Source organism: Emiliania huxleyi (assembly GCF_000372725.1).
Source record: "Emiliania huxleyi CCMP1516 unplaced genomic scaffold EMIHUscaffold_31, whole genome shotgun sequence".
Taxonomy (NCBI): Eukaryota; Haptophyta; order Isochrysidales; family Noelaerhabdaceae; genus Emiliania; species Emiliania huxleyi.
Window position 1 is genome coordinate 329,502 of NW_005199684.1, and position 14,846 is coordinate 344,347.

At 65.6% G+C, this 14,846-nt stretch overlaps 4 protein-coding genes across 4 annotated transcripts; 3 read left to right on the forward strand and 1 right to left on the reverse strand.

The window, feature by feature from the left end:
- Nucleotides 1-1,804: 1,804 nt before the first annotated feature.
- EMIHUDRAFT_56849 (hypothetical protein) lies at nucleotides 1,805-2,650 on the forward strand (the record flags this gene model as incomplete). Its single annotated transcript, XM_005774569.1, has 3 exons — nucleotides 1,805-2,179; nucleotides 2,227-2,425; nucleotides 2,562-2,650. Coding segments are annotated over 3 exons (663 nt in total), but the record flags the coding sequence as incomplete, so codon positions are not given.
- Nucleotides 2,651-4,457: 1,807 nt separating this feature from the next.
- Nucleotides 4,458-5,643, forward strand: EMIHUDRAFT_435595 (hypothetical protein). The gene has a single exon (XM_005774570.1). The coding sequence runs from the start codon at nucleotides 4,546-4,548 to the stop codon at nucleotides 5,407-5,409; it is 864 nt and encodes a 287-aa protein (XP_005774627.1). The 5' UTR covers nucleotides 4,458-4,545; the 3' UTR covers nucleotides 5,410-5,643.
- A 5,478-nt stretch (nucleotides 5,644-11,121) lies between these two features.
- EMIHUDRAFT_207342 (hypothetical protein) lies at nucleotides 11,122-12,170 on the forward strand (the record flags this gene model as incomplete). The annotated part of the gene is made up of 3 exons (XM_005774571.1): nucleotides 11,122-11,159; nucleotides 11,379-11,472; nucleotides 11,748-12,170. The coding sequence occupies 3 exons, from the start codon at nucleotides 11,122-11,124 to the stop codon at nucleotides 12,168-12,170; spliced, it is 555 nt and encodes a 184-aa protein (XP_005774628.1).
- On the reverse strand, nucleotides 12,165-14,729 carry EMIHUDRAFT_450714 (hypothetical protein; the record flags this gene model as incomplete). The annotated part of the gene is made up of 6 exons (XM_005774572.1): nucleotides 12,165-12,729; nucleotides 12,877-13,038; nucleotides 13,063-13,150; nucleotides 13,235-13,353; nucleotides 13,477-13,651; nucleotides 13,974-14,729. 6 exons carry the CDS (start codon nucleotides 14,727-14,729, stop codon nucleotides 12,275-12,277), a joined length of 1,755 nt encoding a protein of 584 aa, XP_005774629.1. The 3' UTR covers nucleotides 12,165-12,274.
- Between the last annotated feature and the right edge of the window lie 117 nt (nucleotides 14,730-14,846).

The following is a 14,846-nucleotide window of genomic DNA, read 5'->3' on the forward strand; positions in this document are numbered from 1 at the left end:
TCCGATTTCCTCAACTCACGGCCCGCTCCCTCTAGTGCTAGTCCCCCATCGGGAGGACGACCCCGGCTAGTCGCCGACCACACCCACAAAGAACCCTGCACAAAGACCGCAGGGCGGGGACCTGTTCCTTTTTACCCATCTCCTAGTAGAGGTGTCCGTTTTATTTATTTGTTTATGTCTGTCCTCCTCGTCCTCGACCCATCGCCCTAGAGCCGTAGCTTGGCGGTCCGCGCGTGCTTTATTATTCGGCGTAAGGCGCTCTCAAAGAAAAACAGGGTCCATGCCCCAGCTCCAGACATGCCCCATCTCCATGCCCCAGCTCCATGCCCCATCGCCGTCGGCGGTGATGGCGAGGCTGTGGTGCTCTCCAGCCGAGGCTGCGACGACGCGCTGCTCAGCAAAGGCCTCGACCTTCTTGGGCAGCAGCTGGTCCTGCTGATCGCCGTGGCACAGCTGGCCACAACGCCCGTCGCCCCAGCTCCAGACGGAGCCGTCGGCGGTGAGGGCGAGGCTGTGGCCGCCTCCCGCCGACATAGCGACGACGTGCTGGCCAGCAAAGGCCTCGATCTTCTTGGGCAGCAGCTGGCTCTGCTCGTCGCCGTGGCCCAGCTTGCCTCGCCAACCATCGCCCCAGCTCCAGACAGCTCCGTCGGCGGTGAGGGCGAGGCTGTGGCCGGCTCCGGCCGACACAGCGACGACACGCTGCTCAGCAAAGCTCTCGACCTTCTTTGGCAGCAGCTCCCGAAGCCGTGGCCCGGCTCCATAGTCTCCCTCGCCCCAGCTCCAGACGCTGCCGTCGGCGGTGAGGGCGAGGCTGTGTTCGCCTCCTGCCGATACGACGCGGACGCGCTGGTCAGCTAAGGCCTCGATCTTCTTGGGCAGCAGCTGCTCCTCCTCGTCGCCGTGGCCCAGCTTGCCAACACCTCCATCGCCCCAGCTCCAGAGGGCTCCGTCGGCGGTGAGGGCGAGACTGTGGTGGTAACCAGCCGACACAGCGACGACGCGCCGTTCAGCGAAGGCCTCCACCTCCTTCGGCTGCCACTGGGACTGCTGGTCGCCGTGGCCAAGCTCGCCGTAGAGTCCATAGCCCCAGCTCCAGACGGCGCCGCTGCCGGTGAGGGCGAGGCTGTGGAATCCTCCAGCCGACACGCTCACGGCGCGCTCGACACCCAGCGTGGAGGGGAGGCGGGTCGGCGTGTTGAGCCGCGTCACGCCCTCGCCGTGGCCGAGCACCCCCTCTTGCATCCAGTCTGAGCCACACGACGAGAGCCGCCCCTCGCCGTCGATGAAGAGCCTGTGCCGGTCGCCTACCGCCACCCTCGCCGGCGGGTTGGACTCGCGCAGCAGCGCCGAATAGCACAGCCACCGCACGGCGCAGCTCTCGCCCTCGGGCCGCGCCGGCAGCTCGTAGCCGCGCTCTTGCGGCCGCAAGCGGATGCCCTCCAGCGCGAGTGAGGCGTGGAAGAGCAGCGAGACGGCCGCGACGCGAGCGATGTCGGCGGGGTCGCAGCGAGAGAGGGCGCGCAAGAGAAGGTCCGTGGGGAGGTCGAGGAGGCGGGTTGGCGGCGTGTCTGGCGAGGGAGCGGTGGCGGCGGCGGCGAGGGGGCGCAAACGGGGCGGCGAGGTGGACATATCGCAGCAAAAGAATGATGCGGCCGCGCGCACCATATAGGCTGGCATATAGGGTATTTTCGAGCCGTGGCGCGCCCTCAGCCCTCAGCACATACACCGGAATCCTATGCTCGCGCTGCTGCTCGAACTCTGCGCGGTCCTCGTTCCGCCGCCGCCCGTTCGCGGCGCGAGCCGCTTCTTCCTGGACACTGCTGACGTGCGAGAGTGGAAAGCCCTCCTCCCGCTCGGCATCTTCCACGGCGTCACGACTAACCCGGTGCTGCTGGAGCGAGCCGGCGTTCGCTGCACCGTGGGCGAGTGCCACAGGCTCGCTCGCACCGCCTTCGAGCTCGGCGCCGCCGAATTTATGGCGCAGGCGTGGGGCGGAGACACGGACTCCCTCGTCGCGTCCGGACTAGCGCTCCGGTCAGCCAATCCGGAGAGGATCGTGGTGAAGGTGCCAGTCACGGCCGACGGCACCGCGGCCGCCGCTCGCCTCGTCAGCGCCGGCACACGAGTCTGCCTGACTGCCTGCTACAGCCGAGAGCAGGCGCTGGTCGCTACGGCAGTCGGCGCGCCGCGAGAGCACCTCGCCGAGATTGACCCGAGATCGAGCCGCGACTGACCCGAGATGTCCCGAGATCAGGCGCCGAGTACCTCGCGCCGTACCTCGGCCGTATCGGCGACGCGGGGCACGACGCGCACGCAGAGCTGGAGGCGATGCAAGCCATCGCGCGCGGGCTGGGCGGCGGCACCCCCTCTCTTCGCCGCGTGCCCCGAGGCGGATCCAGGTTGACCGAGATTGACCGAGAGGGTTAGGCACTCGCATCTTCGCCGCGTCGATCCGCCGCGCCGCGTCGCTCTCTCGCCTCGCCGCTGCCGGCCTCGACGCGTCCTTTTTCTCGGCCGGCGGCGCCACGAGCGACTCTTCCCACGTCGAGCCGTGTGAGCAGGCCTCGACACCTTCACTTTCTCGCCCGCGATCGCGCGCGAGCTCTTCTCGGACACGCTCACCGCCGCCGCCGCCGCAAGCTTCGAGGCACGCACGCACGCACGCACGCACACACACACACACACACACACACACACACACACACACACACACACACACACACACACACACACACACACACACACACACTCGCTCCCTCCCTCCCTCCCTCCCTCCCTCCCTCACGCACGCACGCACACACGCACGCACGCACGCACGCACGCACGCACGCACGCACGCACTCCCTCGCTCCCTCCCACACTGCCCACCCACGCGCACTGGGCTCGCACTTTCAATGCCGCGGGTTTTGCTGGCTCAGTGGCGCGTGTGTTGACAGGGCCCTCGCCCCGCACCGGCGTGTGAAGGAGTGTCTCTGACCACCTGCCTTCCCTTAGGCTGCCGCCGAAGGCAACGGAGGTGACCGGCCGCTTGCAGACGCAGCAGAGGAGCAGCCAGCTTCGGCCGCCGCCGTCGCAGTTTCCGCAGCGGACGCGCTGCGCGCTTGCGCCTCTCCACCGCCGCCTCGGCCGCCGTCGACGCACGCGACGTACAAGGAGGTCGGCGGTAGCTTTGGCAGCGACAGCGGCGGCAGCGCTGACAGCGTCGACGGCGGCAGAGGCGGCAGCGGAGGCCGAGGCGGTGGCGGCGGCGAGAGCGTTCTCACCCCTCTGGAGGTTACCCGAGATTGCGCGAGATTGCCCGAGATTACAGTTCTCGCCCCTCGGGAGGGCCTGTCAAGTGACTCGCGCGTGCGGCTGTGAACGGCGTCTGTTCACGCCACCGGCTGTGAACAGGCCTTCCGCCTCCTCGCGGACGAAGAAAACGCGCGCGGCGTCGCCGCCGCCCGTCCGTCCCAGATCGCCCGAGGTGACGCGAGGTGTTCTCCGAGATTAGGTTCGGGTCGTCGACGTGCGAGATCCGGCCGAGATCGCCGCCGGTGTGGTTGCAGTCCGTGGGGCGGAGCGTCTTGTTCGTCCTCCCTCCGCCGGCGCCGTCGCCTTCCACGCTGCCTCTAACGAGTGGCTCTCTGCGCTGGCGGCAGAGGGCCCGGTGCTGCTGACGTGCGGCGACGGCGCGGACTCGCTGGCGGCGCTGCAGCAGTATCGGCGCGACGGCACTCTGGCGGGCGCGGCGGTCCACTGTGTCGAGGGCGGAGTGCGCGCATGGCGGGCGGCGAACTTGCCCACTGTCGACACGGCGGTGGAGCCTCTCGAGGCTGCATCTATTGGTAACTAGAAGAGGCGTCGCGGGCGAGAAGACACCCACCTTCGTGGCGCTGCGGGCTCGGCGGCAGGAGAGGGAGGAGGGACACCCCTGAGCGACCCGACGCGCTGCACCTCGCTCGAGATCACATTTTTGTTTCATTAAATCGCGTTTGAGACATACATAGCGGGTGGGTAGGCCCTAAAACGGCGGGAGGGGTAGGGCTACATCGACAGAGCTAGAGGGCTCAACCACCCCCCTCCACACCCACGACCACCCCTCCACCTTCCACCCCTCCACCCTCCCGGAGGGCTCGCCAGCCCACAGGGCTGGAGGGGTCCCCATGTCGGATCGGCGTCGGGAGGGCTCCACAGGGCTAACCGTTCCCCTCCTTGGACGCCGGGTGGGCTCGGAGGGACGGTCGGACAAGGGAGGATCTTCGTGGCGGGAGGGCTGGAGGCAAACAAAGGGCGCCGACTGCCACGCCGACTGCCCAGAGGTAAAGGTAAAAAGGAGGCCCTCAGAGGTAGAAGTAATCTAGACCCCTCCTACCCGGCCCTCCGGGCCGACCTCGTGCGTCGTGGCGTCGCCACAATGTACTCCCTTCGTGCCCGCAATGCCACCTGGGAAAACCCAGCTCGGTGCGGCCAAGGCGCGTCTTCGCACGAGCGCGACGGAGATCCCCCGGCACCATCTCACGCCGGCCCTCTCTGCAACGTAGTGGCCTCTTGTGGTGCATCATGGCATCGATGGCCACTCGCAGCCGCGCCCTCTCGACACCGCGGCCGCGGCCAACTCCAGTGAATACTGAGACGCCCGCGGCAAAGAAGCGTCGAGCGCAGGGCGCGGATGATGTCCTCGACCCGCGCTGTGAGGAGCTGATTGCGTCGCTTGCCAGCATGCCTCCCGTGGGTCGGGCGCAGAGGTTTCGCTTAAGTGACGCCGTGCGGCACGTCGCGATGGCAGACGGCCGGCGCCTCGAGAAGGTGGTGATCAACTGCGGCGCGCCCACCTTGTACTCAAACGTCGAGGACACGGAGGACGTCGACACGTTCCGCTCGCTGTGCCGGATCGTCGTCGGGCAGCAGCTCGCCGGCGCTGCCGCCAAAACCATCTGGGCGCGGTTCGTCACGAGCCTCGGCGGCGACGCGAGCCTCATCACGCCGGAGGCGGTGCTCGCGTCGGACATGGAGGCCCTGCGCTCGAGCGCGGGCCTCTCGAACGCCAAGGCGCGCTCCATCTTCGACCTGGCTGCTCACTACGAGCGCGGCGACCTCTCGGACGCGGTGCTCCTCGACCCGAGTCTCAGCGCGGCCGAGCTGTACGCCAAGCTGACAGCAGTCAAGGGCATCGGACCTTGGTCCGCGCACATGTATCAGATGTTCGGACTGCTGCAGCCCGACATCTTCCCCACGGGCGACCTGGGCGTGCGGAACGGCATCAAGGAGGCATTTGGGCTGCGCGGTGCGGGCAAGAATGGCGCGCTCGACGAGAAGCGCGACAAGGAGAAGCTCGAGGCGGCGATGGCGCCGTTTGCGCCCTACCGATCGCTGGCGGCGTGGTACATGTGGCGCTGCGCGGACACGCCCTCCTTCTTGGAGTGACGTGCGATTTTTGGGCGGTGAGCCGAGTGACGGCGCGTGCTCTCGCCACCCTTTGTTGCGAGAGCAGTCCCTGGCTGTCGAGCACGGTGCGTGGGATGAAGGTGAAGCGCTCATGTAATGAGTGAAGTGACAGATAGGTGTCTGATACACAGTGGCTAGCCAGTACCGTTATGTGGGCCGTAGTGCTGTCTGCATCCGCTTCTCGGCTATATACACTCTACGCCTGTAATTGTACGGAACACAACCACGAGCAGGACGAGGAGCACGACTGCATAATGCATATAAAGAATATAAAGCCGTAGGCGTAGGCGTGCTCGCCGCACGACTGCAATCGACTGAGGACTGTGGAGAGCGGGGAGCCGGGGAGCGGGGGCGCGCGTGACTCACCCGCCGCGTGGAGGGGTCGTATTTTGGCACACAATGGCTTTTGGCAGCACATTTTCCTACACACGACACGTGTCAGGAAGGGGTAGCGGTATCGTCTGACCGCAAGGCGCCGCGCTCCAGCATTGAGCGCTGCTCGCTGCTTTCCTCCCCTCTTGCGATGAGGGGAAGTTTACTCGGAATTCCCGAAGATGCGAGCGCCTGCCCCCCCTCCGCTGGCGGCGGCGGCGGCGACGACAGCACCGCACCGCACGGCTCGCCGTCCACGGCTCCTCCGCCTCCGCCGCTGTGTCCGTGCTCGCCTCGCGCCTCGGCCTCGTCCTCTTTCGTCAGCCGGTCGAGGGCTCGCCTGGGGGGGGCAGGGTGCAGCGAAACCGGGGTCGAAGTGCAGCGCACCCTAGCCCTCCCCCCCCCCCCCCCGGTGCCCAACACCCGCCGAGGCAGAGGCTGCGGCGCTGGCGAAGCATAGCGGCAGTCAACGGCACGCGCCTCGTCGCAATCGCGCCGTAGCCGCCGAGGCCGACGAGGCAGGCGGCGGCGGTGACGTGCCTAATCAACAAATGAAGGAACGCGCCTGACGACCACACAGACAATGACGCGACGAAGCACGTGCGGACGTGGCGTGCGTGGCAAGCGAGAGCCACTCCGCCGACGAGGCCAGCGAGCCTACGTTAGCATCACATCACTGTTGTGCAGCTTGCTTGCCATTACTCGCCACTCCGGACTCCGCCGGCGAGGAAAAGCGAGCCGTCGCTGGAGGAGACCGCGGCGCTGCCCGCCGAGGTGATGCTCACGCCGATCAGGACGAGCTCGAGCACGTTGTACACCTCCACCTGTCGGGGCCACAGCGAGGGGGGGGGGGAGCGACTCGGGCGGAGGGGCAGGGGCGGCAGGGTGGCGAGCGCCCGGGTGCTTCGCCGGCTCCCTCACTCCTCTCAGCCTCTCTGCTGCCACTGCGCAAGGCCGAGGGCCGGTCAAGCTGCGGGCGCATCACGCACCAGCATCAGCGACGCGGCGTACGGCAGCATGGGCGCGTCCAGAGCCGCGAAGCCGTAATTCTTGAGCGGGACCGGCACCGCCGCCGCGCGCGCCAGCAGGCAGATGCGCCACGGCTCCCTCGCCACCGCGAGCGCGAGGGCGCGCAGCAGCTTGTGCCGACTCGTCACGCGCGAGCCCCACCTCCGCAGCACCGTGCGGCCGAGCAGGTACGAGGCGAGCCCGCCGAGCACCTGCGGGGCGCGGCGCGGTGTAGGCGCCGGAAGGGAGAGGAGAGAGAGAGTTGTGTGTGTGTGTGTGTGTGTGTGTGTGTGTGTGTGTGTGTGTGTGTGTGTGTGTGTGTGAGGGAGGCGGCAGCGCGCCTTGCCCGACCATACGATGCAGAAACCGAAGCGAATGCCGTATACCCCGGCAGCCAGAAGCTCAACCGGCGTCGTTGGCACGAGCACTACGATGCCTAGCGTGATGGCCGCAGCCAAGCTCGCTGCAACTTCGAGCGGCGCGGTTTCCTTTGCAGCGAGCACGCTGTCCGAGGCGTCCTTGAGCGCCGCGGTCCAGCGGTCCTTAGAAGCGACGAGAAGCGCAACCCACGCAGCGACCACTACTGCGGCTACGGCGGCTCCTAGGACGACCTTTTTTGACGGCATGAGTGCGGACTGCAGCCGTTTGGCGGGCCGACGCTGTTCACAGCCTTGTTATGAGAAGAAATACGTCGCCTGGCGCTATGCGCTGGTCTGTGAGAGGTTGAGGTGCGAGCCCTGGAGGCCCTGGGGATGGGGGGATACTACCCGCGGGCCTAGAAGGCCCGCGCGCAGGGGGGTGGGACATTGAGACCGGTCATGAATGAGTGCGCGGCACGCATGTTGCGAGCAGCGTTGTTGATGTTTTGCGCGTCGCCACAGACGGCGGCGCGCGAGAGCTTCACATAAACGCACAACCCGGGGCCGACGCTGTTCACAGAAAAACACAACCCCGGACCCAAGACGCACAAGCACAGACAGTCGAGAAGGGAGAGACAGCAACGACAGTCAGAAGCCAGCGCTGGGTCCCGCTGTTCACGCTTCACAGAAAAACACAATCCCGGACCCAAGACGCACAAGCACAGACTGAGACAGTCGAGAAGGGAGAGACAGCAACGACAGTCAGAAGTCAGCGCTGGGTCCCAGGAAGCAGGTAAGTATAAGCGGAGCAACTGAGTAGATACAGCCAATCCTTTGAGCTTTGTGTTCACAACTGCAAGAGGTGTGAACAATAACGATTTCGGCCTTAGCCGTTGGCATGCCAATAGCGTGCTGCCAAGTAGTACGCAGTTGGATTCCGAGGGTGTCCCATCATCTCAAAAGTTCGGCCGTTCGCTGCCGTTCACAAAACTCGAATGAAGCCTGATGGTCCAACCGTGTCAGCTTTTACGACGTCGCTCATCCGCCTTTACATGTACCTCGTACGACGTAATCATATCTCATGTTTAGTTGTGCTGTGGTGGCGCTTACAGTACGAGCTACGGGTTGAGTGTGAACAAGGGTGTCTGACTGTCACTGTGCGATTTCGGACTCGGGGTTGTGCTTTTGAGTGAGGGATTAAGGGGCCTCGTTAGACGTTAGTGGCGTGCTGAATATAGGGGACGCACGACTGAGCCAGCGTAAATGAAGCAGGCAGCTCGACTCACTCAGCGTTTTGCACTCGCTGGCGATTTAATTGGCGATCGATCGGTGTGTGTGACGCGATGAGTGTTGCGACGATCGAGCGCTGGCTGCTCCCTTGAGCACTTGAGCACTGGATAGGGTCGATTCCGCATGGTACGGGACCCCTCGATCGTCTCGCCCTCCCTCACTCACTGGTGTGTTCATTTGGGGGGGGGTCATAACAAACACGGTACAGGCTGCTCCCGACCAAGTCGACGAGCCCGCTGACTGGCGAGGCGCTCGAGTACACAGGGCTCCTCCGCGACCGCAGCAGATTTTTGACCGCGCAAGATAAAGGGTGGCTAAGGGCTCTGCCCGCAAGGCGCCCGCGTCGCCGACGCGGTACTCAGCTTCGTAACCAGGAAAACAAAACCAGGACCGTGGCTTCCAAATACGACAACCTCACCTCAAGTTTGGCAAACGCTAAACATGGGCGATCCAGCGCTTCTACAGTCTGTTGCGGGCATTAAGAAAGCGTCCCATTAAGAAACCCTACCAAGCAATTTCCGCGAAAATCTAAGAAACCACGGCGCGCCGCAGGCGCGGCCCCAAGAAAGGGCCCACACACGAGTGTGAACAGGAGCCCCGCTCAAATTTTCTCCTCGCCTGCGGCGCGCGCACTTGTCATTTTGCCCAAGTCTGCGGTGTTCTGGGCGGTGTGGATGGAGGTGTGTGCGTCTTCCTGTCATCCCAAGACTGCTGACTGGCGCATCGGTCCAGCGCTTCCTTATACGAGCGTCATCTTGTAGTGAACAGGCCGACTTCGCGGTTTGAGCGCCCAGCGCAGACCGACCGACCGCAGGGGGGGTCCGGTCGGCGGCCGCGGAAGACCGCAAACCGCAGGGGGGGTCCGGTCGGTCGGAGCGCAGACCGAGGGGGGGGTCGGTCGGGTTGGCTCGAGGGTCACACCGCACACGCTCGCCGCAGCTGTGAATAAATTAGTATCTCGAAATACTAGAGACACCAAGCGACCTCTCCCCGTCTAATCACTCCTCGTGACGTCGTGCGAGTTGCTGAGCTCGAGACCGCGCTCAGGATTGGGTCGGAACACGAGCTCGTCCATGTCCACGCTCTGGTCGTCGTCGTCGTCCATGATTAGCTTCGCCGGCGACACACTGTGTAGCCGTTGACGAGCCGCTTGAGCGCGGCCAGCACCTCCTTCTGCCGGCCGCGCGCCCACGGGGGCAGCGTGCAGTAGAACTCCTCGAAGGTGAACTGCTCCTCCTCCGACTCCAAGAAGAGGTCCACCTCCCTCTCCACCTCCGTCGTGAGGTTGACCTTTAGCGTGAGGGGTTTGTCGCCGCTGTCGCTGTCCTCGTCCTCGTCCTCGTCCTCGTCCTCGTCCTCGTCCTCCGCCTCCGCCTCCTCCTCCGCCTCCGCCTCCTCCTCGCCCTCGCCCTCGTTCTCCGAATCGGACGGATCGCCTAAGCTCTGCCCGCGCGAAAATTTGGAGACGTGAAGACCGGGTGCGAGGCAGATCATGTTGCCGGCATAGCTCTGCCCGCGCGCAACGCGCAGCATGTCGCGATTAACTGAGTTGCTCCAGAAGCGGCGTCCATCGATTGCCATTCGCTGTCGCTTGGGCGACTCGGAAGCCGATGAGCCCGGTGACGGCGGCGGCGATGTGTCGATCAAGTCTGGCAAGTCATCGTTATAACGTAGTCATCGGAAGGGACGATGCGCGGTGACTAGTTTTCATAGTGAAAACCGGCGATTTCGAAGCGCCCGTGGCGGTTCGCGAGAAGGAGGGAGAGCGTTTCAGGGGGCTCACGGCAAGGACACCGACCGAGGGGGGGGGGTCGGTCGTCACACCTCCCGCCGCCGAGAGAGCGACCGACCGGAGGGGGGGTCCGGTCCACCTCGGGGGCAGACCACCGACCGGCGGGGGGGTCCCCACGAAGTAGGGGGGGTGGGTACAAAGTGACGCTCGTATTATTGTCATTTTACCTAAAAATTCCTAGATCCCGGCTGACCTGGGGTGCCGGCCGAAGCTAAGAAACCACGGCGTGGGGTGGGTGGGGTGGGTGGAAAGGCTTAGAAACGGCGGCGTGCCGCGGGATCCTGTTTTCTTAATGCCCGCAACAGACTGTATCGATTGGACGGACGAAATGATCGCGGAAAAGCGGGACCGCATCGCGACATTCGGGGGTTCACCATACGTACATATATGCCGAGCCTGCTCGGCCTGTCATGCGCGCGCGCCTCGCCCGAGCGCAGCCACCTGCGGACCTGGCCAGCCTGTTCCTGGCTCGTGCCCAGCCTCTCCTCTTCCGCTGCCGCGCGCCGGCCTCGCAGTCCCGCCAGCCATCACACTGCAGAGCCTGCGTAGACGCCACACAATTCTGCAGCCCACAGCCCTGGCAACTGAGGGCGAGGGCCAGCAGTATACGACGACGACGACATCTCACACCCCGCGCTGGCCAGCGCCATCAGCCCCTCACGGCCCGGCCCAACCTCCCTTCGCCTCGCCTCCAGTGCCTCCAATCAAGTCGCACCTCTCTTCTTCAGCGAATGCAGCGGCAGCACCACGTCAGAGGCCGGGCCGCCTCGCGGACCTGCATGCCCAGCCATGCCCCCCACTCCCCACCCGCTTGGATCGATCAGCTGACAGCTCCACCAGCTCCCACCACCGCGTGTCGTGTCATGAAGCATGATAGATAGACATAGAAAGCATGAAACCATCGAAAGGTCTGATCTCCAAAAAGAGCTTTCGGCGGCCGCGCGCGCCCACGCCCCGCCCCTTTTGCGCAGCAACACCTTAAATTTCATGCTTCCTCTGTCGCGTCGCTCTCGTCTGCCTCGTCCTGCGACGCCGCCGCCGCCTGCCGATCCCTCCCTTGCTCTCGCGGCTTCTCCCGCCTTTCGGCGCAACTCTGCCCTGCTCGCGGCATATTTTGGCCCCTCGAGTTTAGAGCTCTCCTCGCGCAAGGACGACTCTTCTGACGCCCACTGCGATCATTTCGGAGTTGGCTTGTACTTTGGAGCACTTGGAGTGCAGTGGGTAACCTCATGTAAAATTCTTATTCTCGGGACTTGGGAAGCTTGATCTATTCTCGTAAGCTCATAGTACTTTCACAGTACCCGGGACGGACGCAACCCATTCGCCGCGCCGCGCTCCCAGCCGCGCCTCCCACCCGCGGTTGCGAGGCTGGAGAGACATCAGCTATGTACTCGCTCTGGTCCGAGAGCGCGAACAAAGAGGAGGGCCAACCTGCTTGGTGGGAGAGATGGTTGTGCGGCAGGACAGGTGCGGCCACGCACGTCGACGCGCTCCAGGCTGCTCGCTTCAACCTGCTGTGTGTCGCCGTCAGCTCTGTGTCGCTGGCGTTCACGTTGCTCACGCAGCGCCTGCACTGGCGCGACGTCTGGAGCCTGGTCGATGATACTGTCGCGCTGCCGACACTCTCCGCGCTGATCTACTACAGTGCAGACCCCCCGTCCAAGCTCGCCCGCTGGTGTTGGGTGCTGCTTGCAGCGTACGCGCTTGGCGTTCTCTTAGACTTGGTGTGGCTGTATATGGGCCGCTGGAGGGCGGCGCCGAGCCGAGCGACGACCGCACTGGCCGATGCGGGATCGCTCTGGATGTGGACACAGGCCGTCTACTACAACCGGCAGCTTGAGAGGTCGTTGAGGGAGCAGGCCCGGCCCATCGCGATCATAACTGTGAGCGGGAACCGTGTGGAGGCGAGACTTCCATAATTAGGTACGTACGGTAAAAAACATATGAGCCCCGCAATTTTATGCGCGTGGGGCGGCGACCTGGCGGCGACGTCAGACGTCACGCGCGCGCGGCGCAGTCTCTCTCATGTGGCCAATGCCGTGACCCCAGCGGCGAGTAGGGTGGCCGCCTCGGCGACAAAGACGGTCTTGTCGACGGCCCCAGCTGCCATGAAGCCAGAGATGACGCCGCCCGTGACTCCGTCCGTCGCGACGTCCTGCCCCGCGAGGTACAGGCCGGGGAGCGGCGTCCGCGGCGTCAGCCACGGCTGTGCGAAACGCGCGGGAGTGTGAGCCAGCCCGTAGGCTTCGCCGTGGCGCGTGCCCAAGTAAAAGTTGGACGAGAGCGGGGTGCCGAGGTCGCAGTACTCGACGCGGCCTCGCAGCTGCGGCAGCAAGCGCAGCACCTCCTCCGTCATCCGTTCGGCGAGGGCCCGCTTGAGGCGGTCGTATGCCTCGCCCCGCTTGTGGATGCGCCCGTCGCGCCACTCTGCCCAATACTCGAAGCGGGTCGGCGCGAGGGCGAGGACGACTTGCTTGCCTAAAGAAATAGCCGAGCTGTGGCCGAGATATGACTGAGCTATAGCAGGGTAAGGGATCCTCGGAGTAGTGCGTGCGCACAAGTGGGTGGCGCCACGGATACGGTGATACGGCTTGACGGCTGCCGGAAGCATCTGTGCCCGCTTGCCGGGGTGGCGCTGCTCCCAGGCAGGGTCCTTGGCCGAAGGGCTCGAGAGGAAGAGGAGGAGGGGGTGGTCGGCCGCCACGTCGTCAAGACGAGGCGGCAGTTCGCTGCCCCTCTCGTGGTCCCACCCGCCAAACTTCCAGATGTTGTGGCGAGGGAGGCCGCCTCCGCTCCCTCCGCTCCCTCCGCCTCCGCTCCCTCCGCTCCCCCCGGCGCCGCCCCCGCCGTCGGCCGAGAGGCCGAGGAAGAGGTAGAGGAAGGCGAGGGAAGGCTCGACCTAGGGTCGGCTCGGAGATGTGGTTGGTTCAGGGCAGGGTTTGGGTTTGGGCTCGGTGGAGGGACGGGATGAAGGGCGCTGGACCTGCGTCTCGGTCGAGGCGGGAGGTGACACCGGCGGCGCGTCCCGAATGGATGCGAGCAGCGGCGCGAGGCGGTGGCGCTGCGGCGGAGGCACGAGGTGGCAGAAGGTGGTAGTCGCGCCTATCGACCAGCAAGAGCGGTCAACAGGGGCACGGAAGGCGGTGGACGAGGTGGCAAGGGCGCGGTAGTGGCGCCGGCCGCCGAGACAACCCGCTTGGCGCGGAAAGTGTGCTCGCCTATAACCAGAGACACGTGTCAAGGAAGAGAAGGACGCGTGCGCAGCGCGGAGAGCGAGCCGGCCCCGAACGACGACGCCGCGGACAGCGCCGGCCTCGTCGCAGACCAGCGACGTCACCGGCGCCCGCACAAGCACCGCGCCGCCCGCCTTGAGGACGGTGGGGACGATCCTCGCGGCGAGCTGCGCGCAGCCGCCGACGGGGTAGTAGGCGCCTAATCTCGGGCAACCTCCTCGGGTGGCCCTCGGCTATCCCTCGGCTATACCAGCCGCCGTCACCAGGTAGCAGGCGCCTGCGGACGCGTCGTGGACGTGTCATGGACATGGCCTCCCCCGCACAAGCTGCTAATAGAGGGACGCGGCGTGGACGGCAGCCGAGCGCGGGACTTTTGGCGGCCACATGGCGCGTGTTGAGGCGCAGGCAGCACTGCCTCGGCGACATCTCGGCGACATCTCGGCGACATCTCGGCGACATCTCGCCGTTGAAGTAGTGGTTCTGCAGCACGAGGTGGAAGGCGAAGGGCGAGCGGGAGGGCGGCACGCCGTAGGTGCCCCAGATGTACGAGAGGACGTGCCGCAGCTTCGGGCTGCCGGTGAGGCGCTCCAGCGCGGTCTGAGTGGTCTGCATGCCGCCGAGGGCGCGCAGGAGCGGCGCCGCCAGCGCTGCCGGCAGCACCTTGAGGCCAAGGTGCGCCCCGAGCCACACGTGGGCGAGGAGCACGCGCCACGAGTACGAGTGGAGGGCCGCCCCTTCGGATGGGAAGCGGCGGCGCAGCTCTGCGAGGAAGGCCGCCTTCGGAGAGAGGATCGGCACGACGTCGTCGCCAAAGTAGACCTCGTCGACGAGCCGGCCGGTCGGGGCCCACTCGATGACCCCGCTCGTCACCGCGTTGAGGAGCACGCCCAGGATGTCGCCCACGTAGTGCAGCCCGACGTCAAACTCGAAGCCGCGCTCCTCGAACGTGTGAGTGCAGCCGCCGGCCACGTCGTGCTGCTCAAGCACAAGCACGCGCTGCCCGCGCTTGGCGAGCAGCGCCGCCGCTGTCAGGCCGGCGGCACCGGAGCCGATGACAATCGTGTCGAGCTGCTCGGGCACCTTGCGGGAGGCGAACCCCTCCTTGAGGCATGCCGTCCCGGCGAGCGGCGCCGCGCGTGCGCCGGGCGCCAGAGCGTGGCAGCGGAGGCTGCAGCGCGGCCAGGCGAGGAATAGCAGGTAGAGGAGAACAGCGGCCGACAGCAAGAGGACGAAAGCGGTCAACATTGGTGTGTATAGTGTCCGGCCACACTAGCGCGGCATGCACGGCCCGACGGCAATACAAAGCCTCTGTACGCCTCCTGTAGAGCTCTACCAGGTACCTCATGTATCGGAGTTATGGTC